Source organism: Ambystoma mexicanum, chromosome 4p (assembly GCF_040938575.1).
Source record: "Ambystoma mexicanum isolate Mex_15411 chromosome 4p, UKY_AmexF1_1, whole genome shotgun sequence".
Classification (NCBI taxonomy): Eukaryota; Metazoa; Chordata; class Amphibia; order Caudata; family Ambystomatidae; genus Ambystoma; species Ambystoma mexicanum.
The window spans coordinates 773,061,724-773,088,599 of record NC_090927.1 but is presented as its reverse complement, the minus strand read 5'-3'; the positions used below and the strand labels follow the sequence as shown (position 1 = coordinate 773,088,599).

Below are 26,876 nucleotides of genomic sequence, written 5' to 3'. Positions count from 1 at the left end.
CCTCAGAAGTGCCTAGAACCTAAGAGCTGGAGAGAACTTGGAAAAACAACTAGAACCTGAGAGGTGTTGATAACCCTGAATGGCTCCTAGAACTTGAGGGGTGCTGAGAACCTCAAGATGTGCCTAGAACTGGAGACATGCTGAGAATACAGAAGAAATTTAGTGAATCTGGGTGGTACTGCATATAGGCTGGGAATCTTGAGAAAAACCAAGGCTAAAGACATGATCCCAAGAGACTCGGCAACCCTGATAGAATTGTGCATACTAGGAAGAATTTCACTTAAGCAAAATGATTATGATAAAAATTCTGAACGAGCATCGACTGAGGGATGCACATTAATTGATGTCAATTGTTAAACCCTACACTTTAAAAATAATTAACCAAAGAACATGCAAATGATTATTTTCTGTTGCTTTCTGAAAAAAACAAATCAATCAGAATTGCTAAAGGGCATATGCAACAAGCATGTCTGGAGAAATGATAAAGTGAAAAATTTGATTCAGCAGATACGTTTTAAAAAAATATACATTTCTTGAATTACTAGTACTTACATTTGAAACTGTGGAAGATTTTCTGATGGTAGCGCCAAAGCCAAATCCAGAAATTTACAAGCAGACAAGTAAAGGTTCAACCACCTCTGACTATTATACGATGTGGAGAAGCCATTGCCCCCCGTGTATGTGGTTTCCAAACCAGCAACCGATGGCCCTGAAGTCCTAAAAAGAGCAGAGTAGAAACATTAGGCATAAAAACATTGACAGGATTGACACTTTTTAAAAAAATTTCTTTTTATTAGATTTTCGCAGGAACATACAATATTTTGAAACGAAAAACTCAGAGGTGTGCCCTCTCAGGTGGAAAATAGACAACTTGTCCTGATACATCCCCGGTCCCCCCCATGCCCCTAAGCTCTCCCCCGTGAGACATATGATGATACATATTGGCTATTAGATGATTGAAACATTTTTTCAAAAGCAAGTCTCGGGCCTGGTGGGCCATAACTATGCCACAAGAGCCTCGAACGTTATTATGGCCTTCCTCGCCCAAGCTTCCCGTATATCGGCCGGGTTGGTCCATTCCCCTATATGCCTGTCTCTCCTTCCGCTACTGGAACACATTATGGAATTGTAGCCATTCTGTTTCCACCTGGATGCTACTTCCGTGGAGCGTGGCAGACATTTTTTCCATTGGGTACATGTCTTTGGCTGTGGCTGACCAATCCTGCACCGTCGGAAGGTGTTCCCTTTTCCAGTGTCTGGCCCTGCGAGCCTGTGCTGCCAGCAGGAGGAAGTGGACCAAGGATGAAGGTGCCCCCCCCAGGTTTCCTCCCATCTTTCTAGCCCAAACAATACGAGTAGGGGGTCCAGAGCGTATGTCCCCCCCCCCGCATCTCTGATCCAACCCAGGACCACCGACCAAAAGACCTGAACCCTGAGGCAGTCCCACCACATGTGCCAGTAGTCAGCGGGGGTCCACTGCTGGGAACATTCTGGAAAGGCGCCTGGGTCATATTGCCATCGATGAAGTAATTCTATTGCATGCAACTTTTACTGGCATGAGATGGAGGTCTTAAAGGCTCGCCTGCACATTTGCTGCCAAAGGCTATTCCCCAGCTCCATGCCCAGGTCACTGTCCCACCGTGAACAAAGTGCCCTAGTGTCCCCCACCTCGGGTTCCAGCTTTGCCCCATAGACGCTTGAGATGAGGCCTCATGTCCGCTAAACCATTGAGTACCTTCTCTACTGGCGTAAATTCTCTCTGGATGTGCTCCTTCCACTTGTCGGACATAAATGTACCCTTAAGCCTCAGATACAGGCGGACAGACAAGTTCCTATTCCCAGTGCTTCCTCGAGCTTTTGGATGCTTATGAATTCCCTGTTTTGAACCAGTTGGCCTACCCTTGCGAGTCCCGCCTCGAAACATGATTGATAACCTTCAACCTCTGGTATCTCATCCCTGACCGGTGGTGCCCAGATGTGGCTCATCGGGGAGGGCCACGTGGTAATCCCAGAGTCCCTTCTCCCCATAGACATGACTTCCCAGTGTAACCCCAGGATCAGGTGTTCTCAATGTGCTTCGGGAGACGGTTCCTCTGCACCCACAGCCACTCTCCCACTGTTGCTGGGAGCAGGCGATTGTTCTCTAAAAAGACCCACTGTTTGTCTGGGTCTTCCCTTAGGTGTGGGACCAATGTTCTGAGTTGTGTCGCCCTATAGTATGCCATCAAATCTGGCAGTCCCACTCCCCCCCCCCCCTGTCCTTGGGCAAGATGAGTATGTCATAACCGACCCTGGGCTTCCGACCCTGCCAAAGCAACCTTATGATGCGTCGCCTGACCTCTTTCAGGTGTTCCGCTGGTGCACTAATTGGGAGCCTCTGAACCAGGTATAGGACCCTCAGGAGGAGGTTCATCTTTATCGCATTTTAAACGACCCATCCATGACAATTGCCCCTTCCCCCAGGTCACCATGTCAGAGTATAGTCTTCCGAAGAGAGGTGGGTAGTTGGCCTGGCCCAGGTCCTGGTCTGGGCGGACTATGTTAATCCCCAGGTATGTCAGCCCATCTAACTGGATCTGTGTTAGGGAGAATTCTCTGTATAGGCTAATTTCCCAAACCTAGTGAGTCCCCCAGCAGCTTTGCTGGATTTTTGGGGTTTATTTTATTCTCCTGCTAAGAGTGAGACTCTTTTTCTCCCACTCTTAGGCATGATTTGAGAATGTCCTTTGACTATGTAATGTGTTTTATGGGCTATGGGGTCTTTTACTCCCATAGGGCTTCATGTGTTTTTGGTATGTGTGTTACACAGCACCCTCAGTGCAGTAACACAGGGGGGGTCATAGTGACCCCCAAACATAGACTCCATACCCTGGGACTGACTACTGTCTCCCAGGGCATGTAAAGTCACTGTTGCCTTTACTAGTCTCAAATTGTGAACAGAACCAGTACAAACCATCATATTGTGGAAGTACTGGTAGGGGTAATTAGATTGCCCCTGGGTCTGTTTTCCAAGGGGGCACTGTCTAGACCCCCCTTGTCGAGTTTCTGGCTGGTGGCAGTGGATACCACGCAAAATATTCCACCGGAATATTTCCTATGGGATTTTCCCATTCATTTTAAACGCACCACTTTTTTGGTGCAATGTTAAAGATACCGCCAGGTTCTTTATTTAATATTTATTCCCCGGTTGGGTCTTTTTGCCAGGACTCGGTTTTAAAATGGCGTTTGTGTTCGCCTCTGTAACTCCAACCCAAGTCGAGCCCTTTGTTCCACTTTTGGCGGGCTTCTGCACAGAAGACTCCAAAAGTGGTGCCACTCTGTCTGGGTCTACAGGATGTGTGGGAGGGGAGAATAGGCACCCTGGACTGAGTTGCCTCGGCAACTCAAGTCGCACTCTTGTGTGATTGGCCCAGTGGTGAGCCGCCCGGCTCACCACTTAGCATGTTTGAGTGATAGCTAGGACTGATGAATGGGGGTTTTCTGCATAAAAGCAGGGCTTTGGGGACTGGAACTTCAGAAGTCGCCACAGGACCTAAAGAATCCGAAGAGGGAGAAGCTGAGCCGACCTGCAACGACGACACCACCGGTGGAGCCCTGCTGAACCGACTCACCACTTCCCAATGACAGAGAAGATCTTCTTCCAAGAGAGTCTTCTTCCTTTGAGCTGGTGGGGTTAACCAGTTCGCCCTTTTTTCACCTTCCTGGATCGTCTCATGGTCGAATCGCCCATGCCAAGCACCCTGGCAGCCGGATAGCCACGCTTCACCACTACCGCGAATAAAAGGGTAGTACCTTTTAACTGGGAAACTCCGCGGCTGGTTTCTTCCCTGGCAGTGCAACGACCTCCAGCTTTCCTCCACGTCGAGATCTTCTCTTCCCCTGGACGAAGCACCGACTTGCACCCGCTGCCAGGAACAACTGCCCCCGCTGGAGCTTTCTCACCATTTCAGGTACTGTGTCCCGCCTGCTCTCCCTTGCAACAGACTGTCCAAGGTGTCCCGAAAATCCTTGACCCTCTATCCTGGGGTGACCTCGGATCTGTTAACTAACTTTTCTGAACTGATCTAACTCCTTTTTGAACTATCTGCAAAGACTTTTAAAGTGTACTTCAACTGTGTGATCTTGGGCGCATTCTGCCTTGCTCTCTCCAAGAGTGGGTCTGGCCTATGAACTTTTTGCTCTACAGTAGACCCTGCCTTTCTTGACTTGCTGTGGTTCTTTAAAAGTGTTGGTATTGTGTGTTTTCCTATTTCTGCCTTTTCTCTCCCTTTTTAAATAATTATTGGAGTGCAATCTTGGTTAAGCGCTCACCTCTGTGTTGATAATAAGTGGTGTTCTTTTCCTAAGACTTGTCGAATAATTAATCAGGGAGGTGTATATATTTCTAGTGACTGCGTTTGAACTTGCTTGGCATATTAGTGCCAGTGTATTTTTACAAGTGTGTTTTTAAATAAATAATTATATACTTTTATACCCAAGCTCTGGTCAGTATTTGCTTGTGCTACTGTATTTTTAGACCCAATGTGTATACTCTATATACTGCCTAACTCTTCTTGAGAGAAGTCTGACTGCTCAGCCACAGCTACCAGGTAAATCTGGGTGGTGCAGACTGCTACCAATTGGGTTTACTGCTAACACCTGTAGTCTTAAACTTTTTGCAGTGGTCCCTAAGGGAACTGCACAGGTTTCTGCCCAACACTGGTGTACAGCGGTGGGATTTGTATTGAGTATACATTTTAGAGTGCTTATAGATACCTTAGTGCAACTAACCACAAAGCTTAGCACTACAAAGTTTATTTTCTAACCTGTCAACTATGGAAAGTTATAATCAAGAGTCATTTGCTACAAAAACTGCTGATTGTTTAAGAGTTCTCTGTAAGCATAAGAATCACCTGACTAAAGGCAAGAAAATGGAGCGAATAGAAAGATTGTTAGCAAACCAAAGTCTGGTTGATGGTTCAGAGGAACCCACTCTCCCAGAGAATGTTGATAACAGTGATGATATTGATATGGATCAAAGTATTGAAAATCTTGAGGCAGAGTCAGAAAAGGAGGGTGAGGCTGTTGTGACTGTCCCCCTAGGCCTCTGTCTGCTCTACCAGCTGTACCTACTGGACCTTTACCAGGTCCCACAACTAGTCCTAAAAGAAAAAGGGAAAGATGAATGGAGGGAGGAAGTGATTGTACTGTGTGTACTGTTTTTATTTTTTAAAGGTTTGAATAAACCAATAAAAATAAAAAAAATAAAAATTAAAAAAAAATAGTCCTCAATGTCTTGAACTAGAGAAAATGAAACTTGAATTGAAGTTTAAAAGACTTAATGCTCAAACAGAGCAACTGCACCAAGAACTAAGGCTCAGGGAAATGGAGATCAAGCATGAGCTAGAGATGAAGAAATTGTCTGTTGAAAATGCTTCTCTCTCCGGATCCTCTAGGAGTACCAGTCCCAAAAGACAGCGGATGCCTAAAGAGATTGTGGGTATGTATGAGCCTAAGTTGGATGTCTTGGATTGGTTGGCTATGTTTGAGTATAATCATGGGCTCCAGGACATCTCAGGGAATGAGTTACTTCCCTGGTTGTTCTCTAGGCTCCCCCCTGTTGCATCTGATGTGGTAATGGAGTTGGGGGAGGTGGATAAGAAGGATTATGCATGTGTGAAGCTAGCTTTGATAGCTAGATTTGGGAAGACCCCTTCCCAGTACCTTAAGAGGTTTAGGACCCTTAAAAAGCATGGTGGTACCCTTTGGGCTATCTGGGTGAGTGAAAGTTTGAAGAACTTAGAGGGATGGATTAAGGGTTACAAGGTGAACACTTATGAGGGAATGAAGAATCTTGTGATGTTGGAGTCAATTTATGATGCCTGCTCTCCTGAGCTCAGACAGCACTTGGCTGATTCAAAGGAATTTGATTCCAGAAGACTAGCTAAGGCTGCTGACTTGTGGGTTGCCAACAGGGCTACTCACAAGGACTCTGGGGAAACTCAGAAAAAGGATGAGGGGAAACAGCCTAAAAAGGACTCTAAAGAGAATTCTAATAATTCCAATCCCAAAGAGGGCCCCAAACAAAACAATAAGGGTAAGCCACAAGGGAATCCGAATCAGGCTAGTGTACCTTCTGGTGCCAAACCAGAAGGAGGTCAGAGCAAGCCACCATTCCAAAAAGCATTTGGTAAATGCTATGTTTGTAGTTCGCCTGACCATGTGAAAGGGGATCCCAGATGTAAGGGTAAACCTTCAGGGGTCCACACTGTCTCCTTAGCCTTCGCTCCAGAGGAGGAAGTACAGATGGCCAGTGGAAACTTTCTACTACTGGCTGATGATCCCATTGGAGTCTCAGCCAGTGTTTCTTTAGTGTCTCTGGGGTTGTGGGAACAACGGAATTTAGATGTGTATAAATCTATCCCAGATAATACTAAAGAGTATTCTAAGGACAGTGTCCAGCTGAATGGTCAGGTGACTCCTGCCATTAGGGACACTGGGGCCAGCATAACTGTGGTGGATGAATCATTTTTCAAGGCAGAGGAGGTTGCTAAGGCACCCAAACGCCTCACCAAGTTAGCTGGAGGGCCTGTGCAGTTGCTCCCCCAATTACCAGTTCTCGTCCAGTGCAATGCTATGACTGTGAAGATACCTGTCAGTGTACAATGTGAGGTGCCAGGAAGGGTTATGTTGGGAAATGACCTGAAAATTCTTGGAGTAGTGTCATACACCCCCATACCTCCTAGTAAACGGTTACAGGAGCTAACCAGACATGCAAGAGAGAAAACTATGAGAGGTTCTTCTCTGGAGATGATGAAGAAAGATATCACTCCTTCTCCACTGGAGCAACTTACTGGAGTCTCAAAATCAACAGAAACAAAGGGGCAACCCAAGACTTCTAAGAAACAGCCAGCAGCAAGCACTCCAGTGCTTCCAACAAGGACAACCCCTAGGTGTCCAAAGTTACACCTGTAACTCCACCTCCAGCTGAGGCTGAGAGGGAGGTACAACCCTGTATGGTTGAACTAGACACTGAAGAGGAGCTAGTGGAAGGCCAAGAACTTATTGGAGATCTGGATCCTGTTGACCATCCTGAGCTGCAATATTTACTGGCAGAAGGTGGACCTAACAGGGCAGACTTCAGTAAGGGACAAAGAGAATGTCCAACTCTGGAAGGTCTTCGCCATCAGGCATCTTCTCAGGCTGATGGGCAAGAGCCTGGGAAGTATAGGTTGCACAGGGAAGATGGCCTCTTCTACAGTGAACCGACTGAGTCTGCACCTGGAGACTACAAGCGGCTTGTAGTACCTCAAGAAAACAGACAACAGTTCTTGCAACTAGCCCCTGAGATTCCTTTGGCTGGTCACTTGATTTTCAAGAAGACCAAAGAAAGGCTCTCACTCTACTTTTATTGGCCAAAGATGGGGGCTGAGGTAGATAAGTTTTGCAAAGGCTGCCACACCTGCCAAACTTCTGGTAAGGTTGGTTCCAAGAATGTGGCACCTTTAGTGCCTCTCCCAGTAGTGGGAGTCCTATTTGAGAGGGTAGGGATTGACATTGTTGGTCCCCTTGATCCCCCAACCTCCTCAGGGAACAGGTTTATTCTTGTTGTAGTAGACCATGCTACTAGATACCCTGAGGCAATTCCTATGAGGACTGTTACAGCTCAGGCTGTGGCTAAGGCCCTCCTTGGTATTTTTACCAGGGTTGGGTTTCCTAAGGAGGTAATCTCTGACAGGGGGTCAAATTTTATGTCCCACTACATGAAAGCCATGTGGAAAACCTGTGGAGTTACTTACAAGTTCTCAACCGCCTCCCACCCTCAGACAAACGGGTTGGTAGAAAGGTTCAACAGAACCATGAAGAGCATGATAGGTGCTTTGGAAGATCCCCTTAAGAGAAATGGGACCTTCTACTGCCATGCCTTCTCTTTGCTTACAGAGAAGTCCCTCAGGAGGGAGTAGGTTATTCTCCCTTTTAACTTCTTTATGGCCATCCAGTCAGAGGTCCATTGGCCCTGATTAAGGAGGGGTTGGAGAGTGCTCCTTCCCCCGAGCCAGTCAGAGTGACTGACTATTTGATAGGTCCCCGGAGGAGAATGTCACACATGATGGCAGAAGCTAGTGATAACCTGAAAGCTGGACAAGCTTTGGTCAAGCATTGGCATGATCAAAAGGCTAACATGGTTGAGTTCACTCAAGACCAGCTAGTTCTAGTTATGATCCCAACAAGGCAGAGGGCCTTGCAAGATAAATGGATGGGACCCTTCAAGGTTGTGGGTAAACTTGGAGAGATGAACTATCTGGTGGGCTTCGGCATTCCCAAGGAGGCTCCCAGAGTCTTCCACACCAACAGACTAAAGGCATATGTCTCCAGGCCTGAGGTAGGAGCCTTACTTCTATCTCCAACAGAAGAGGAAGAAGAGAGTGAAGCTCTCCCTGATCTCCTCAGAGGCTTACCCTTGGATAAAAAGATTGAAGGAGTAAATCTCTCTTCAAATCTGACACCTGAGCAACAAGAGGAGTGCAAATCTATGTTAAATCAGTTTGCCTCCCTGTTCTCACTTTCACCAGGCTTGACCCCTTGGGGCCAGCATGATATACTCACTGGTGACGGTCTGCCAGTCAAAAGCAGAGGATACAGAATGTCAGAAAATGTGAGATCTCACATCAAAGGGGAGGTCAGCAAGATGCTTGACCTCGGGGTAATAGAGCCCTCTACTAGTCCATGGTCTAGCCCAGTTGTGTTAGTACCAAAGGCAGGATCCAAAGAAATGACATTCTGTGTGAATTATAGAGCTCTTAATGCAGTCCCCAAGACTAATGCCCACGCTTTGCCTAGAACAGATGAGTTGGTGGATAGACTTGGTGCAGCCAAGTTCCTCAGCACATTTGATCTAACGTCAGGCTATTGGCAAATAGCCCTGACAGACCATGCCAAGGAGAAAACTGCATTTCCTACCCCAGTTGGCTTATACCAATTTAAGGTTATGCCTTTTGGACTGAAAAATGCACCTGCAACATTCCAAAGGATGGTGAATCAGGTTCTAGCTGGGATGGCGGACTTCTGCATGGCATACTTGGATGACATTGCAGTGTTCAGCCACTGCTGGGAAGAGCATGTTAACCACTTGGGACATGTTTTGCAGGCTCATGGGATGGCCAACCTGACCATAAAGGCAAGCAAATGCCAGATTGGACAGAGTAAGGTGGTCTACCTTGGGCATGAGGTAGGAGGTGGAGAAATAAGGCCTTTGCTCAGTAAGATTGAAGCTGTGCAAAATTGGACAACACCTACTACTCAAACCGAGGTGAGAGCCTTCCTAGGCCTCACTGGGTATTACAGGAATTTCATTGAGAACTATGGGACCATAGCTTCTCCACTGAATGTAATCTCCCCTCCAAAATTCCCTAAGAAGGTCAGATGGAATGAGGAGGCCTTTGAAAACCTGAAGAAAGCTCTTTGCCAAGCACCAGTACTGAGAGCTCCTGACTACCACCAAACTTTCATTGTACAGACAGATGCTTCTAATGTAGGTATAGGTGCAGTCCTTAGCCAACTGGATGAGAAAGGTAGGGAGCACCCCATTTGCTTCATCAGCAGAAAGCTGAAGGATCCTGAGACAAGGTGGGCAACAATTGAAAGAGAATGTTTTGCTATTGTGTGGGCACTGAAGAAGTTTAAGCCATACTTGTATGGTTCTACTTTTGTCATTCAGACTGACCACCAACCCTTGAGATGGTTGATGCAAATGAAGGAGGAAATCCCAAAATTATTGAGATGGTCAATCTGCCTTCTAGGGTTTGATTTCACCATTGAGCACAGGTCAGGGTGTCACCACCAAAATGCTGATGGTCTCTCTAGGATGTATGTCATTGACAAGAGTTATGAGATTCATCCAGGAGTGGATTAAATCCTCCTGTCCCTTAGTCTTGGGGGGGGGGCGAGTGTTAGGGAGAATTCTCTGTATAGGCTAATTTCCCAAACCTAGTGAGTCCCCCAGCAGCTTTGCTGGATTTTTGGGGTTTATTTTTTTTGCCTGCTAAGAGTGAGACACTTTTTCTCCCACTCTTAGGCATGATTTGAGAATTTCCTTTGACTATGTAATGTGTTTTATGGGCTATGGGGTCTTTTATTCCATAGGGCTAAATGTGTTTTTGGTATGTGTGTTACACAGCACCCTCAGTGCAGTAACACAGGGGGGGTCATAGTGACCCCCAAACATAGACTCCATACCCTGGGACTGACTACTGTCTCCCAGGGCATGTAAAGTCACTGTTGGCTTTACTAGTCTCAAATTGTGAAAAGAACCAGTACAAACCATCATATTGTTGAAGTACTGGTAGGGGTAATTAGATTGCCCCTGGGTCTGTTTTCCAAGGGGACACTGTCTAGTCCCCCCTTGTCGAGTTTCTGGCTGGTGGCAGTGGATACCACGCAAAATATTCCACCGGAATATTTCCTATGGGATTTTCCCATTCATTTTAAACGCACCACTTTTTTGGTGCAATGTTAAAGATACTGCCGGGTTATTTATTTAATATGTATTCCCCGGTTGGGTCTTTTTGCCAGGACTCGGTTTTAAAATGGCGTTTGTGTTCGCCTCTGTAACTCCAACCCAAGTCAAGCCCTTTGTTCCACTTTTGGCGGGCTTCTGCACAATTACTAATTAATCAGGGAGGTGTATATATTTCTAGTGACTGTGTTTTAACTTGCTAGACATATTAGTGCCAGTGTATTTTTACAAGTGTGTTTTTAAATAAATAATTATATACTTTTATACCCAAGCTCTGGTCAGTGTTTGCTTGTGCTACTGTATTTTTGGACCTAATGTGTATACTCTATATACTGCCTAACTCTTCTTGAGAGAAGTCTGACTGCTCAGCCACAGCTACCAGGTAAATCTGGGTGGTGCGGACTGCTACCAATTGGGTTTACTGCTAACACCTGTAGTCTTAAACTTTTTGCAGTGGTCCCTAAGGGAACTGCACAGGTTTCTGCCTAACAATCTGCAGTCCCAGGGGCCCCAGCTTCTCTATGTTCCTGGCCGTGTCCAGGGAGAATGGGAAAAACACTGACTTGCCCGTGATTACCTTGAACCCTGAGTAACTTCTATATTCCCCAATCACTTCAAGAGCCGCCGGGATGGACTGAGTGGGATGCTTCAGATGAAGCATTACGTCATCCGCATATAGACCGAGCTTAAATTCCCTGTTCCCACCGTAATGCCCTTAAACCCATGGTGCCCTCCTCAGGTATTCAGCCAAGATTTCCATGGTCAGGGCAAAGAGTAGGGACGACAAGGGGCACCCCTGCCCCGTACCCCTCCATAGTGGGAATGACCAGGATAAACACCTGTTGACTGTGACTCTGGCTGAAGGGCTCTCGTATAGGGCCTGGATGCCCTGTTGGAACCCTTCACCAAAACCACATTTCTTACGTACCCCATTAAGGAAGTCCCAGTCCACCCGATCAGAGGCCTTCCCTGCGTTGATGGCCACCAGTACTGGGTTTCCCTCCTGCGCCGCTGCTGTTCTCATAAGGTGGAGGGTCTTGTGGAGAGTGTCTGCCCCTTGCCTCCCTTGGATGAACCCCACTTGGTCAGAGTGGACAAGTCTAGGCACAAGGCCCTCCATTCTTGTGCCCAGTATCCTTGTGAACAGTTTTGCGTCCACGTCCAGTGTGCTGGGTCCTTACCCGCCTTAGGGATGATGGTGATCAGTGCCGTCCCAAATGAAGGCAGAGCCCTCCCCGCCGTCATGATGCCGGTGATCAGGGCAGCTAGGTGTCGTGTGAGGGGTCGGCAAAGGTCTTTTAGAACCCCGCTGTATATCCATCTTCACCATGTGCCTTACCCAAGTTAAGACCCGATATCGCGCACAGGACTTCCTCATGTGTAATCGGCGTGTCTAGGAACTGACTTTCCCCTTTCCTGAGTTTTGGGAGTGGGATTTCTGCCAGGTACCTTTCCAGCTGAACCTCGTCTAGGGATCCCTCCTTCCCGTAAAGTTTTTCATAGAACGCTGCAAAACCACTGACCACCTCGCCAGCTCCGGTCAGCCTCTGTCTGCCTTCTCCTTGAATCCCAGCCACCCACCTCTCAGCTCTCTGGCCTCAGAGTTTAGCGGCCAGCATTGCGTCTGCCTTATCTCCCTTCTCCTAGTTCCTCTGCTTCAGGTACTGAAGGCTGGTGAAGACCCTCCCCATCCTAAATCCTTTCCAGTCAGGAGCAACCTGATCCTCTTCTTCTCGGCTCCTAACCTAATGAGAAGGCTCCTCCAGTTTGCTTTCGCCGCGTCCCAATCCATTCCCCTTTCGACATCCCCCGTATCATTAATGTGGAAGTATTCCTCTATGGCCTCTCTCATCTCCTCTACAAAGATGGTGTCCTTGAGGAGAAGGTCATTCCATCGCCAGAGCGATTCTTTGGGTTTCAGGCCCGACAAGGTCACTTTAAGCTCTACTAGGTCGGGGTCTAACCAGTTTATCGGGACGTGTGTTAGGACTGATTTTCTATACTCTGGCCTGGTGGACAGATGTATAGAAGGCCAACCTATACTGTGACAGGGACAACTCTGGGAAACTGTAGCCAAACCAGTTTAGGTAGCAGTGACAGGTGGTCTAGGCGAAGTTCTTCAGAGGGGTGAGAGTGTAAAGGGTCCACAATGAGGTCACAAAATGGGAGTCACAAATTGCACTTAGACAGGATGTATAAAAATACAGTTATTTAATTATGGCCAAAACACACTATAATAAAATTAATACAAACAGGTAGACTTATCAACCAATACCACCAAACTAAAATACATATATACATTCACAGGTTCAAATGCACAATACAAATCAAAATACTCCGGCAAAGGAATGAATAGATAAGTATCACACACAAGCAGGTCCACAGAGAGGATCCCTAGCTAAAATTGTCGAACCCTAAGCTGTCTGGGGCCTTGTGCCCTATTGTTCAGGATATAGTTCCACAAAACTTAGGATGCAAGAACAAGAAAAAATGTAGGTAAGGTCTCTGGGGACCAGTGATGGATTCTTAGAGTTAGGGTTCAATGTAGAGAGGGGCCCAAAATTACCCCCAACAGTCAAAAGTATTGCCAAGCCAATTAATGGCACAGCCAACAGTATAAGAAATAGGATTATTATAAGCCCATTGACCTATAATGGGAGTATAGGGCTAGGTTAAAAGCTCTGTAACTTACCCCCCTTACTCCGAATCTTCCCAAGTCTTTGTGGAACAAAGGAAGGGTGTCCTGGCTTGCTTTTCCCGGAAAAATCCACGGTCCTCGATTTCCAGGGGTTGCAGGTTCGAGAATTACTCCAGTTGGGATCTTTTGCTGGTGCAAGGACTCTCGTTGAAGAAATGTAAAAACAAACGATGCAGCACCCATTTAGGGACTGGACTTGTGTCGGAAAAGTAGGCTTCAGACGGTGCACACCATGCACAGCGATGCAACAGGACTTAGTAGCCGCGGTGGGACTATCCGGTCTTTCGCAGGTCCCCTTGGTGCTAGGATGCCGTAATCCCTCAGAGGGTGTCGTTGCAGTGGTAGCTGAGGGTGTGCCAAGTTTCAGGCGGAAACCCGGAACGACAACGAAGTTAACCCGGTATCCCAAAAACAAAGCTGGTAGACGTTGGGAATGGATGGTCCCTCCACTCCAGGGGTCGTAGCACCTTTGCAGGCCTACTGAAGATCATGAGCAAGACAGGGCTCCACCAGAGCGGCAGCCAAAGTCGGTTGCCAGGCTTCCTTCAGTCAGGTTTCAGGTTTCTTCGCAGGTCTTCTCAGCTGGACAGGATACTTGGCTCCTTCAGGTTCTTCCAGGATCTCTGAAAAATGCATGCAGGGGTCCTCTTTTTATCCTAAAAGCAGGGTAGGAGTCGAAACTCCCACTAGCCAATAGCAGAACTAGTCCACACACACACCCCACAGTGCTCAAATCAGGACCACTGGCGGGAACACTCATGCATACCACTCAGTCACACAGAAACGAGTATGTGGATTAGGGTCAGACGACCCAGTCCACATCCTGCCTGTCAGACACACAAAGCCCTCCAGTAGCCCGCCAAAAGCTGCTGCTTTCCCGGTCACTGGAAGTCCTTAAAAGGATCTTCCTGGACTCTGAGGTCAAGAAGAAGGCTAAACAACCAGATGCAAAAGGAATGGGCGAAAAACCTTGTGGCACGGTCATGTTTGACCAGCAACCGCAGTCATTAGCCAAACCCGGTAAACGCAGTAAAGCTAAAACGAAATTCCCCAAAAAGTGGGGAAAAGTCACTGCTGCCACCAGCCCATCTTTTAAGTACATCTAGAGTAACCACAAAATCCTTTGCGTGTTAGTCTAGGGCAAAACAAAAATGCACCCCATTGCATTCAGTGTAAGCGGCTTTGTGCAATGTAAAAAAGTTACCACAAGTAATACAAAAGTAACCACAAGTAGCAACATAGTAACCCGACTAAGGGAAACACTGTTTCCCATTACTGATAAACTTAAAGAACTAGAAGTTTCCCCCTAACATGTGAGCAAAGGCCAGTGCAGTGAAGCTTAAGGTTTCACTGTACTGCAAAAAGTACAGGTCAGATTAAAAAATAAAAGCAAAAAATGTAGGGGTTCCATAAAGATGGAAGGAAAGGTGCAGTACAGAGAATCTTTCCTAACAACGTGTGCACAAGAGTTCACCCTACTGAGGTGTTGTTGTTGTAGGGAAAAATAATCAATCCTCATTGTGTGAGAGGGTGGCACTCCCTGCGGCGGGCCACTGTCAGGGCGGAAAGGTCTTGGAATACTTTGATAGTAAATCCTTCGTAGATGAAGCTCTCCAGGCGCTTTGCTTTGTCGAGGACCTCCATTTTCTCCCTATATCTAAGGAAGCGCACCACTATGGACCTCCGGTCCCTGCCTCCTCCTCTTCCGCCTCGGTGCGCTCTCTCCAACTGCAATTCTTTACCACCCCTCGAGTGCGAACAGTTGGTTTATCAGGCCCTGTACTTTCCGTCCGACTTCCACCGCCGATTCTCCTTTCTGTTCGCTCACTCAGAGGATCTGCAGATTGTTACGTCCCTCCCTGTTTTCCAAGTCATCTATCTTCAAGAGCATCTCCTCTTCCCTGAGTTCCAGATCTGTTAGGCATGCTTCATATATCATATCGAGAATGTCCATTTGCAAGTGGTTGTGTTCAAGCCCCTCCATTCTGTCCTCGATTTTGTCAACCCTGCCCTTAAGATCGCAAATGAAGGCTTGTATGTCCGTTCTGATAGCTCTGATTTCTTGAAATATGTCTTTAAGGTTGTCTCTGGTCAGAGCTGGGGCTGGGGTGTCCTCTCCTGATGCCATTTCGTGGGAGGTTAGGAGGGGGTACCCCCCGGAGCGCGCACTGGGCCCTCCAAAATTGTTGCAGGGACAGAATCCCAGTGTGGGCCGTCTTCATCTTGGTGGCCTGACCTTGGAACTCCTCCAGGGTGATGCCTGGGATCAATGCTCAAATGCACCTCTATGTCTCTCGGATTACAGTGCCACCTGGTATGGTGGGGGCAGCCCTCCTGTTCTCAGTAGGTTGGCAAGCAATAGAAGGTACGAGCAGGCGCACTGTGGAAGCGGGGGCCTCTATCCGCCAAATGACGAATGTGTGGAGGGCCTCCCCCTGTGGGATCCTGTCTCCTTGTGCCGTGCTTTGGTGTGCCTTGGTTGGGGTACTGTCTCTGGGGCCTATTCCCCCTCTCGTGTGTCTTTAATATCAGTAGATGACCTCTCCAGCTCACGTGCATGCTTATGGCCGTTGGGATTCTCTGGGTGAGGGCTCACTCTTTGCACTAGGTGTGCTTCTGTGTCTTTGGGTCCACGGGGCACCCTAGCTTATCCTTATCAGGCCCGGTTTCGAGGAGGGCAAGAACTCCCACTGCTGGCGGCCCCCTTGCTGCACCGTGTGCTCTACCTCTTTGTGCGGTACCCGCCTGGGTTTCTTATCCCCTGAGCTCGCCTGGCGGGTCTATGTTGGGGTCCTGTCCACCGTCCTCCGGTGTGGTATGCTATGGACCTCCTTTGTGGGGGGGAAGTATGCCCTTGTTTGTTACCCGGGCGCCTTCCCATGCTTGTACTGTGTCCCCACAAGCCACCTCCGGGTCACTGTTTGGGCCTGTGATTCTCTCGCCCGGAGTCCTGTGTGTACAGACACACGCTGCTGTATAGTGCGGGGTGTTTGCGTCTCTGTCTCGCACTGCAGTAGGGGGGCCCGTGCCTTTCCCTAGATTCCTGGATAGATTCTCATTGGGATCGCGGGCTGGGTCCTTTCCCCCATTCTCTGAAGTCCTTGGGCTTTGGCTGGCCAGTGCTGCATGCCTTAGGGGGAGACTTGGTATGGGCCCTCCCCTGCGGTGCCCCCGAAGTGCGTGTTCGTCTTTTGCTGTGCTCGGGTCCCGTTCTGTGGGTGCAGCGTGAAATTTCACCCAACGGGCCTGGGTTCCTGTTAGGGAGAATTCTCTGTTTAGGCTGAATTTCCTAACCTAGTGAGTCCCCCAGCAGCTTTGCTGGATTTTTGGGGTTTATTTTTTTCTCCTGCCAAGAGTGAGACTCTTTTACCCTCACTCTTAGACATGATTTGAGTGTGTTTCTTTGAATCTAGATGTGTTTAATGGGCTATGGGGTCTTTTACCCCATAGGGCTTCATGTGTTTTTGTGATATGTGTTACACAGCACCCTCAGTGCAGTAACACAGGGGTGTCATAGTGACCCCCCAGTATAGACTCCATACCCTGGGACTGACTACTGTCTCCCAGGGCATGTAAAGTCACCATTGACTTTACTAGTCTTAAATTCTGAACAGAACCAGTACAAACCATCATATTGTGGATGTACTGGCTGGGGCAATTTGATTGCCCCAGGGTCTGTTAGTCGAGGGGGCACGTCTCCGTCCCCCCTGATCGAGTTTTGGCTGGTGGCAGTGGATACTACTTTTTATATTCAACCGCAAATATTTTCCTATGGGATTTCCCATTGTTTTAGGCTACTATCTTTATTTAATTATTTACGGTAGCCTCGAACATACCACCAGTTTATTTAATTAATATTAATTCTCCGGTTGGTATTTTTTGCCAAAACTTGATTCTAAAATGGCGTTTGTGTTCTCTTCTGTGACTCCAACCCAAGTCGAGCCCTTTGTTCCACTTTTTGGCGGGCTTCTCCACAGAAGCCCTCCAAAGTGGTGCCACTCTGTCTGGGGTACTTAGGAGGGGTGGAGGGGAATTTAGGCACTCTGGACTGAGTTGCCTAGGCAACTCAAGTCGCACTCCATCCTGATTGGCCCAAGTGGTGAGCCGCCTGGCTCACCACTTAGCATGTTTGAGTGACAGCTAGACTGAGTGAATGGGGGTTTGCTGCATAAAAGCAGGGCTTTGGGGACTGGAACTTCAGAAGTCGCCACAGGACCTAAGAATCCGACGAGGGAGAAGCTGAGCCGACCTGCCACGAGACCACCACCGGTGGAGCCCTGCTGGACTGCCTCACCACTTTTCCCAACGACAGAGGAGATCTCCCGCCAGAGAGTCTTCTTCCTTTGACTGGTGGGGATAACCAGTTTCACCGTCTTTTCGCTTTCCCGACGTACCTCGTGGCCGCCGTGCCCGTGCCAAGCACCCCGGCAACCGGGATAGCACGTTTTACCACGACCGCGAAACAAAGGTACCACCTTTAGCCGGAAAACTCTGCGGCTGGTTTATGCCCTGGTAGTGCAACGACCTTCATCTCCCCTCCAAGTCGAGATCTTCTCTTCCCCTGGACGACGACGCAACTTGCACCCACTACCAGGAACAACTGCCACCGCTGGAGGATCCTTCCCACTTAAGGTACCATGTCCTGCCTGGCTTCCCTTGCTACCGACTGTACGGGGTAGATTTAGCCCCCGGCTTTCGAGCCTGGGACACCCTGGCTAAACTTTCCTAAGCCTCTCTAAACTCTTTTTGAACCCTCTGCAAGACTTTCTAAGCCTAGTATAACTGTGTGATCTTGGGCGCATTTGTGCTCGGCTCTCTCTAAGAGTGGGCCCAGCCTTTGGACTTTGGCTCACCAGTGACTTTTGCTCTTCTGCCTTGCTAATAGTGTTCCTGAATCTTAGAGTGGTGTACCTTTCCATATTCTGTCTTTTTCCCTCCCTTTCTCACAAACTTATTGGAGTGCAATCTAGTTAAGCGATCACCTCTGTATGAAAATAAGTGGTGTTTTACTGTGACTTATCTGATACGGAAAAAGGGGTGTATATATTACAATAGTAACTGTGTTTAGAATATTTTACAACAAGAGTGCTGGAGTGTTTCAAACTGTTTGTTTTTAAATAAATAATTATATACTTTGATACCAAAGCTCTGGTCAGTGTTTGCTTGTATTATTGTGTCTGAGTGCCTATTGTGTATACTTTGCATACTGCCTAACTCTTCTTGAGGGAAGTCTGACTGCTCAGCCACAGCTACCAGGTAAATCTGGGTGGTGCAGACTGCTACCAAGTGGGTTTACTGCCAACACCTGTAGTCTTAAATCTTTTGGAGTGGTCCCTAAGGGAACTGCACAGGTTTCTGCCTAACAGTTCCCTCTCTGTTAGGGGTGTAAGCCCACTTCTGCCTCCCCAGCGTGACTCTGCGTGTGGGGATGCGGGCCCAAGCCATGTCCATCCCCCGCCGGGCTCTTGCTCCTCCTCAGCCCCACTCAACTCCTCGTGTCGCGCTGTTAGGGAATTCCTCCTGGGGCCTTCACGGCTTATGAGAGTCCGCACGTGGGGGGAGGATGGTCCCTCTTCCTGGTGTCTGGCGTATCCCGATTCTCCTCCACTGCGGATCACAGTCAAGGCTGGTGTAACGTTCCGGGTGCTGGCCCTGGTCCACCGGGTCTATTGCCTGACTGGCACCGTGACTGTCCCTCCGTCGGGTCTTCGTCCGGGAGGCCTGTGGTGTGCGAGAGTCTCAGGCCCTGATGTCTACTCTCCTGTATTCCCGCCCCCGGTGTTCGGAGGCTGTTGGGGGCGGGAGATGCACTCCGAGCGGTGCGCTTGCCCTGGAGGGATTGTTCTGGTGTACTCTTTCTTTCCCTCGTGCCCGGCGGGTGCACCCTGCTTCTTCCCTCCACTGGGGCCGGAGTGCGGATTCGACACCCCGGTCCTCCTTTGCTGCGGCGGCACCGCCTCTCCTGGGTCAGGGGCTAGTTCGTGGGGCGGATTGTCCCCTGCTGTCACCCACCGTGTCAATGAGGCACTCTGGGACACCAGGCGGCCTGTCCTCCGTTGGGGGGTGAAGGTAGCTCTGTAGGCCCATCGGGAGCTGACGGAGCGACAACCTCACACGTCCATTCAGGTACGCGCCCCCTAGCGGTCTCCAGAATGTTACTTTTGACAACCTTTTTGGAAACATTTTATACAAAATGATGTGCATAATAATTATTTACATATTTCAAGCAATGCTTAAAAATAATAATTTACTTAAATGTACACGTTTTTTTAACTTGGCTATCATACTGTGATATTTCTCATTTGATTGGCTGACAACACATAGGAGTCGGAAGCAACCCCTATCATGCAGTGACAATTACTACTATAACACACACATTTATGTATCAAGATTTTGTTTGAAACACTGTACATTGTAGACGGCATACCACTAATTCGGCTATCACAGTAATCCGCAATTTCATTCAAGGAGCAATTGAGCAGGCACTGAAGCTATTTTTGTTTTTATATAAATATGTCAATGGTTTTAATTCTGTGATTTACCTTGGTTTTATAGACCTACCTAAAACTGTTGATTTTGTAAACTGTGAAGCCTTTGGGGGATTTTTGAGCCAATCTGGATACCAGTTGATTTTTTAAATATAATGTTTTGTAAAGTAACCTGTCTGCCCTTGTTATATACTCATAGGCAGGTCCCCTAACAGATTCTTTGAATGTAAAATTAGGAGTACACAAAGGCTGCATTCTCGAACTTCTTTTTAACCTTTGTGTAAATGCTTTAAATGATGTCCTTTTAACTGTTTCCAGTGACTTACCTAAGATAGAGCATGTCATATGCCAACAACAGTGTTTTATTGGCAAGGTCCGCCCACAACATTGCAAGCATTGAAATCGGCTTATATGGATTTTCTGGAAATATTAGAGCTACATTTGAAAGTCCAGAAATCAAACATTACACAGTTGAATGTCTCTCATAGACCGTACTGTCACATAACTGCAACAACAACAGAAACCTAGACTGTGTGGCATTATTCCAATTTTTAGGGATTATTAACTTACATTAAACTGTGCTCCTCATTGAAAACATTGTAGTGAGAAAATAGGTGGTTTCCGCATGAAAACCGCTGATAAAACTCATAACTCTAAAATAAAAGCAGTGGCACTCTACGGTGGTGGAATTGCAGGTATTGCCCTGCCATCTTCAATGTAAATCATACAAAGAGTAAAATGATTCTGTGTGTTTCCCAGTGAGTGCCCCCAAACATATTTCAGCTTTTATATTAAAGGAGTGCCACCTACTTTAATTAAAGCTGCAATGACGGGGCGTGGCGTCGCTATATATACTGCCCGCTGCTGCAGAGGCGCGCTGTGTCCCCTGGAGGCAGAAAGGGTTCCGGAGAACAGCAGTGCTGGGATAGGGATATCATAGATGAGGAATCGGTGGGAGGAAGGAGTCCATTAGAACAAGCGAGTACAACATGAAGAGTTACGTTTGAGATCTGATCCGCTCAAGTAGATACTGCTTCTTTTGTTTAAAGGGAAGGGAGAACCCTAGGCAAACTGAACTACCTGAGTTAGGAAACCAGATTGGGGGGAAAAGGTAAGCCGGCCTCTACGGATGCTGGTGCAACACAATGTGCATCTTTCCAGTCCAGCCACTGTGCTGGTGGACCACTGTGGTGGTGACTGACACAGAATGCACAAATATTGCCATAACAATATAACACATACACACACCCCAATATTACAAGGGAAACGATCACCCAGTTGCAGTTACCAATCAAAAAGAATAGATATTGTGAAAAACCAAAGGGTATCTCAACTGCTAGTCCCCGGGATCTCTCTCAGGTGGACAGGGCACGGCCATCGCCTCTGGAACCAGACCCTGGGGGTGGACAAGTGTGGGAGGATCACCTGGGTGCAGAGTCTTCAGGGAGTGGGGGGTGAGACAAATGATGGTGAGATGCGATATTCCCCCCTTTCCTATACCTATACCTATGCCCCATCCTATTTTATATGATGCTCCAATGTCCCAACTTCCCCCACCCCTTTTCTGCACAAACACTGGGCCAGGAAGAGGGTGACTGAGAGTGAAGAGGCTAAACCTTAAACATCTCATTGGACATGTCCCGCTAATCGGTTAAGGTACATTCAGGCACTTGACTTTAATCACATACATCTGATACCCATTCGCACTCCCCACACGGATAAAAGGCAGAACATAGAGACACACTCGGAGCAAGGAGGAACACGGGAAGGAGCAGATCCTCTGGGGAAAATGTGAACACACTGGAGCAGAATGACCGATCGAGGATGAGCCAAAAGGGTAGGGAAACGAAGGCGATCCCTGCAGTAGGTCGGTGCCTCCGAAGAGCTGTGAAAGATACACAGAGAAGGCCAAATCCCAGACAAGAAGACTGCATTGTGTTTCAAGGACGCCAGCGACCCTCCCGGGTGAACAACAGAGTTTCTACAGTGTGTGCCACGATTGAGGGCTGTGCGCGTTCTGATGAGACGCGAAGGAAGGCAGACCTGTGGTGAACTTTAAATTACCGATAACTGTGAAGCCAGTGATATAGAGTAGCTGAGTGGTCTGGCGATAGGAAACAGCCTACTCGAAAGTCTCGGCGAAATATGTGATATCTAAGAGAAAGATTTCTATTAACATTTGTGCTAATGGTACTGAACTACCAAGACCAAGAGACACTGGGGCAAATAACACAATAACACAAGGAGGTCTACAGTAAAAGCCTTGCACAATCGAAAGTCTTCGAAATCCATGAAAGGTCTGAGCCCGACTGAGTGAGATCTAAGTTTAATCAGGTACTTTTTGGTTCAAAGGTCTGAGCCTGACCGAGGGAGAACTACCTGAACTTTTTGCTTTGAGAGGTCTGAGCCCGACCAAGGGAGACCTGCGTGAACTTTTGTTGAACTGTGAAAGAACTTTTGAAAGCAGGAATAAGTGACTCCAACGTGGAAGGCCAAGCAGGCCTCTATCCACGTTTTGAACTGCCTTTGTTTTGAGAACCTGAGCCAGAGTGTGTCACTGTGTTTACAGGGGCCGCCTTACTCCGTGCTGTCCAACATGGGAAGGAGAGCTGACATAGCCACATTGATTCTTTATGATAAAACACTGACTTTCCTTTGCATACATATTCCCCTGAACACACTTTTTGTATAAGAGATAGGGCAGGCATAAGGTTTTGTTAGTATAGGCCATTCTGATTTGACAGAGTGACTAGGACTGTACTTTCTTTATTATTTGATGGTAGAGACTAATCCCATCTTAGCTATAGGGTAGAGTAGGAGTTTCTCCAAACCCCGAAAAGATAATAAATGTTTTGAAACGTGTAACTCTTGCGTCAGTGTCATACTTGTGATACCATGCCTCCCTTGCAATATGCAGTGTTCAAACAGAACATTTAGTCGGGCAATTGACCCTAGAATGCAGGGAAACATATTAAACATGCTGTAGTAGAATCCTGCAGAAAAGAACAAAGTCACACGGTTCAGAAAAGTAAGATGGGAAAATGGTGGCAGATGTAGGTTTCTGCAGAATGTGGGAAAATGCCATTTTAGAGTTAGCCAGATAAGGAAAAAAAGAATGTCTACAACAACCATGAGAAAAGTAGGCAAAGTCTAGCACATACGTATTGAATTAAAAGCCTGGTGTAATGGACGCAGGCGCATAGAAGTGCAGAGACTCAGTGGTCATGGGGCAATGCCTTCTATATTATTAAACATATGCAAAGATGAAACAGCTCCTGCTTCCCCTCACTCCCCAGTGCTTGCAACAACCCTGTCCTTGTGTAACGCTCACCTGATTCCCGCAGAGGCGCCGGTCTTGACTGGGTGAATGCCGTATCTTCAAAGGTGATGTGTAACACACGGTTGGCTCTTTGGGCTGGACCTCTGTGCACTGTATGTCTGACTTGAAGAGTAAGATGTCTTAGGTAAGTGAACGCCGAGCTCTCCATCTGCCTCGGGGCAGGGTGCCGTAACCAGTTTCTTCACTGGATGAGGGTGCAGGCCTCTTGACCTCAGAGGACTGCTGTCCGTCGTTAACTGCACAAACGGTAAGTTCTGGGCACTTCAAATGTCTTAAAAGTCTTTTGTAATGATATCTCTTGTTTTGCAGGGTTCCGGCGATGGAACCACGTAAATAAGCGCTTGTAGCCTGCTTCACGATGCGCACTAACTGTCCCTTTTATCTTGCAGGTACAAGTTCGGAGCTTTAGAGAAGCTGAAGGGTGCTGGAATACCCACTGGATTCGGCGTGGGAAGGAGTAATGGCACGTGAGTAATAAAGTTGCCCAATGTCTTTAAACGCACCTTCTTTTGTCTTTCAGATGCGGGATGCAGCGCCGAAGGCCTCCGGAGCGTGCGAAGAGTAGGTAAGCCTTTGTCTTTCAGATGCCGGAATGCAGCGCGAGGCGTTGGTGACAGCCGATGGACCAGGTAAGAGATGCGCTGCCACTGAAGACCGTAGTGCTAACCTGTTCTTTCTTTGTCTTTACAGGTGCTGCTGAAGACTGGATTCCAGGATGGTAAGCCTTTGTTCCCTTAGGCCCAGGATCAGAAGCAGAAGACACGATGAGCGTTCTGCTGCAGAGAATGCAGAATAACACAAAGCAAGATTCATCCATCGGGTGTGGTTTAAATAGCCTCCTGTAGTGCTTAGGTGTCTCCTTCCACAGCCACGCCTAGATAAGAAAAGAGTTCCTGCTTTCCAGAAGAGTTCCAGTGTTCTGAACCTAGGGAGTGGCTCCTGCCCCACCCAACAGGAAAAGTAGTCCCAAACAGAAGGGGATCAGGGGTTCAACTGGCAGGTAAGTAAGCAGCATGGTCTGCTGCAGGTAAGTCCACCCAAGCATTATGAGCCCGGCGCTTCCAGCGCTGGGACTGGGCATCTTTATGAGCCTGGTGCCACTGGCGCCAGGACAGGGTCCAAAAGGTCCCAATTGGGACTGGCTGGCACTCGGAACCGGGATTATGGGTCTGCTTCCAAGGGAGTCGGGCAAGTCCTGATCTTTTGGAAGCAGAGATCATGACAGCACCCCCCCTCAAGGCCCCTCCCAAACCGGGCTTCTCCGGGGGTTTGGGCTTGTTAGGAAATGTTCGATGAAATCTTTTGATTAGACGAGGCGCGTGGACATATTCTGCAGGTTCCCAGGATCTTTCTTGGGGACCGTAGCCTTTCCAGTCAATCAGGTAAAATAGTTTAGATTTGGAGATCTTGGAATCCAGGATGCTTTTGACTTCAAACTCGAGTTCTCCATCAACTAGAATAGGTTTTGGAGATGTAGTTAGTCGGGTTTGAGGTTGCACGGGTTTTAATAGAGAGACGTGGAAGACCGGATGTATCTTCATGTGAGGGGGCAAGTCCAACTTGACCGCTACTGGATTTACTATGGTAGTGATGGAATAGGGACCAAGGTATCTTGGGTTGAATGTGCGTGGTCCTTTTAGAGGTAGATATTTGGTGGATAACCAGACTTGATCTCCTACTTGATATTGGGGGGCTTCCTTCCGATGTTGGTCTGCTCCTTTCTTGTATTGTTCTTTAGCCCTTTGAAGGTGAGAAACGGCTTCCTTAAAGGCTTGGGTGATTGTAGAATGCAGGTGGTCTACTGCTGGTGTTCCAAGATCTTGGAGTGGATCCAACTCCGAGGTTCGAGGGTGACTACCGTATAAAAGAAAAAACGGGGTCTTCCCAGTTCCCGAGTGGACAGAGTTATTGTAGGCATATTCGGCTATCCAAAGGATATCTTTCCAAGTTTTTTCAGTTTGTTGTAGCATGCAGCGCAAATACTGTTCCAGAGTTTGATTGGTCCTCTCTGTTTGTCCGTCGGTTTGAGGGTGGTGGCTGGTCGAAAGTCTCACATCAATTTGAGCCGACCAACAGCAACTTCGCCAAAAATAAGAAATAAATTGACTACCTCGATCCGAAATTAGAACTGAAGGAAAACCGTGCAGTCGGACGATGTTTTCGAGAAATTCTCGGGCCAGAGTTGCTGCTGTTGGTAAGCCTTTGAGTGGAATGAAATGCGCCATCTTGGAGAATAGGTCCACGATTACTAGGATCGTATTGTATCCGGAGCATGGAGGTAGATCGGTGATGAAGTCCATAGAAAGCGTATGCCAAGGGCGAGGCGGGATGTCAATAGGGCGTAAGAGGCCGGCTGGTTTTTCCTTTTGACTCTTGTTTTGGGCGCATACTCCACAGGACATTATAAAGTCTCTGATATCTTTTTTCCAAGACGGCGACCAGAAGTAGCGCTTGATCTTTTCCGAGGTCTTGGTCATACCGGGATGTCCTTCCATTAAAGAATCGTGATAACAAGAGATTACCTTTTTCTGTAAATCTGTGCTGGGCAGGTATAACCGTTCTTGGAAATATAATAGGTTGTCCTTCACCGTAAAGTCCTTTCCCTGCAGATGCCAATTCTGTATGTCTGCTGGAGTTACCAGTAGCCTGGCTTTATCCTTAACTTCCTCTATGGATTGTGTGGCGATTACACCTAGAATTCTTTGTTCGGGAATGATAGGTACAGGTTTAGGATTGATCAAATGTTCTTCCACTCCCATCCGAGAAAGGGCATCAGCTTTACCGTTTTTTGTACCAGGTCGATAGGTAATTATGAAGTCAAACTCGGCAAAGAATAGTGCCCAACGGAGTTGCCTAGAGGATTGAGCTTTTGCGGTTTTCAAATATTGCAGGTTTCGGTGATCTGTAATCACAGTAACGGTGTGTCGGGCCCCCAGAAGATAATGCCGCCAAGCCTTAAAGGCGGACTTGATAGCTAGAAGTTCCTTATCAGTAATAGTGTAATTGATTTCAGGAGGCGAGAATTTGCGGGACCAAAATGCCACGGGATGCAACTGATTGGTTACTGGGTCCTTTTGTGATAGAACTGCCCCCATGGCAAGGCTCGAAGCATCAGTTTCAACGATGTAGGGGAGTTCTGGGCGAGGATGTTTTAAGATCGGTGCAGAGATAAATCTAGTCTTCAAATTCTGGAAAGCTTGTTCCGCCTCGGTAGACCATTCAAAACATTTGTTTTTCTTTAACAAGGCGGTGATGGGCTGGACTATTCGAGAGAATTCGGGGATAAACCTGCAGTAAAAGTTAGCGAAGCCTAACATGCTTTGAACACCTTTTACGGAGGATGGCGATGGCCATTTGAGAATTGCATCGACCTTCTTTGAATCCATACGCACTCCGCTAGGTGATAATATGAATCCCAAGAATTCAACTTCAGTCACGTTGAAAACACATTTTTCCAACTTAGCGAAAAGTTTGTGTTGACGCAATCTCTCGAGGACCATTTTCACGTGTTTCCGATGTTCAGTTTCCGATGAAGAATAAACGAGGATGTCGTCAATGTAAACAACAACACACACATCTATGAGCTCTCTGAGGACATCGTTCATAAAATATCGAAAGGCGGCCGGGGCATTGCAAAGTCCGAAGGGCATGACCTGATATTCAAATAGCCCATACTTGGTGCGGAAGGCCGTCTTCCATTCATCGCCCTCTTTTACTCGTACCAAGTGGTAGGCTCCTCTAAGATCCAGCTTTGTATATATGCATGCTTTTCTGACTTGGTCCAGGAGTTCAGGGATCAAAGGTAACGGATATCTACTCTTAACGGTGATCTGGTTCAGGGCGCGATAATTTATA

The 26,876-nt window shown here is 47.6% G+C and overlaps 1 protein-coding gene across 5 annotated transcripts in view; it reads right to left on the bottom strand.

Annotated features, from left to right (window-relative positions):
• The window catches only part of DOP1A (DOP1 leucine zipper like protein A), a 2,904,166-nt gene that overhangs the window by 94,290 nt on the left and 2,783,000 nt on the right, over nucleotides 1–26,876 (bottom strand). For all 5 annotated transcript variants that reach the window (XM_069606322.1, XM_069606321.1, XM_069606320.1 and 2 more), the window contains one exon: nucleotides 553–717. In XM_069606322.1, coding sequence (XP_069462423.1) covers nucleotides 553–717 — 165 coding nt within the window. The remainder of the gene's footprint in view (nucleotides 1–552; nucleotides 718–26,876) is intronic.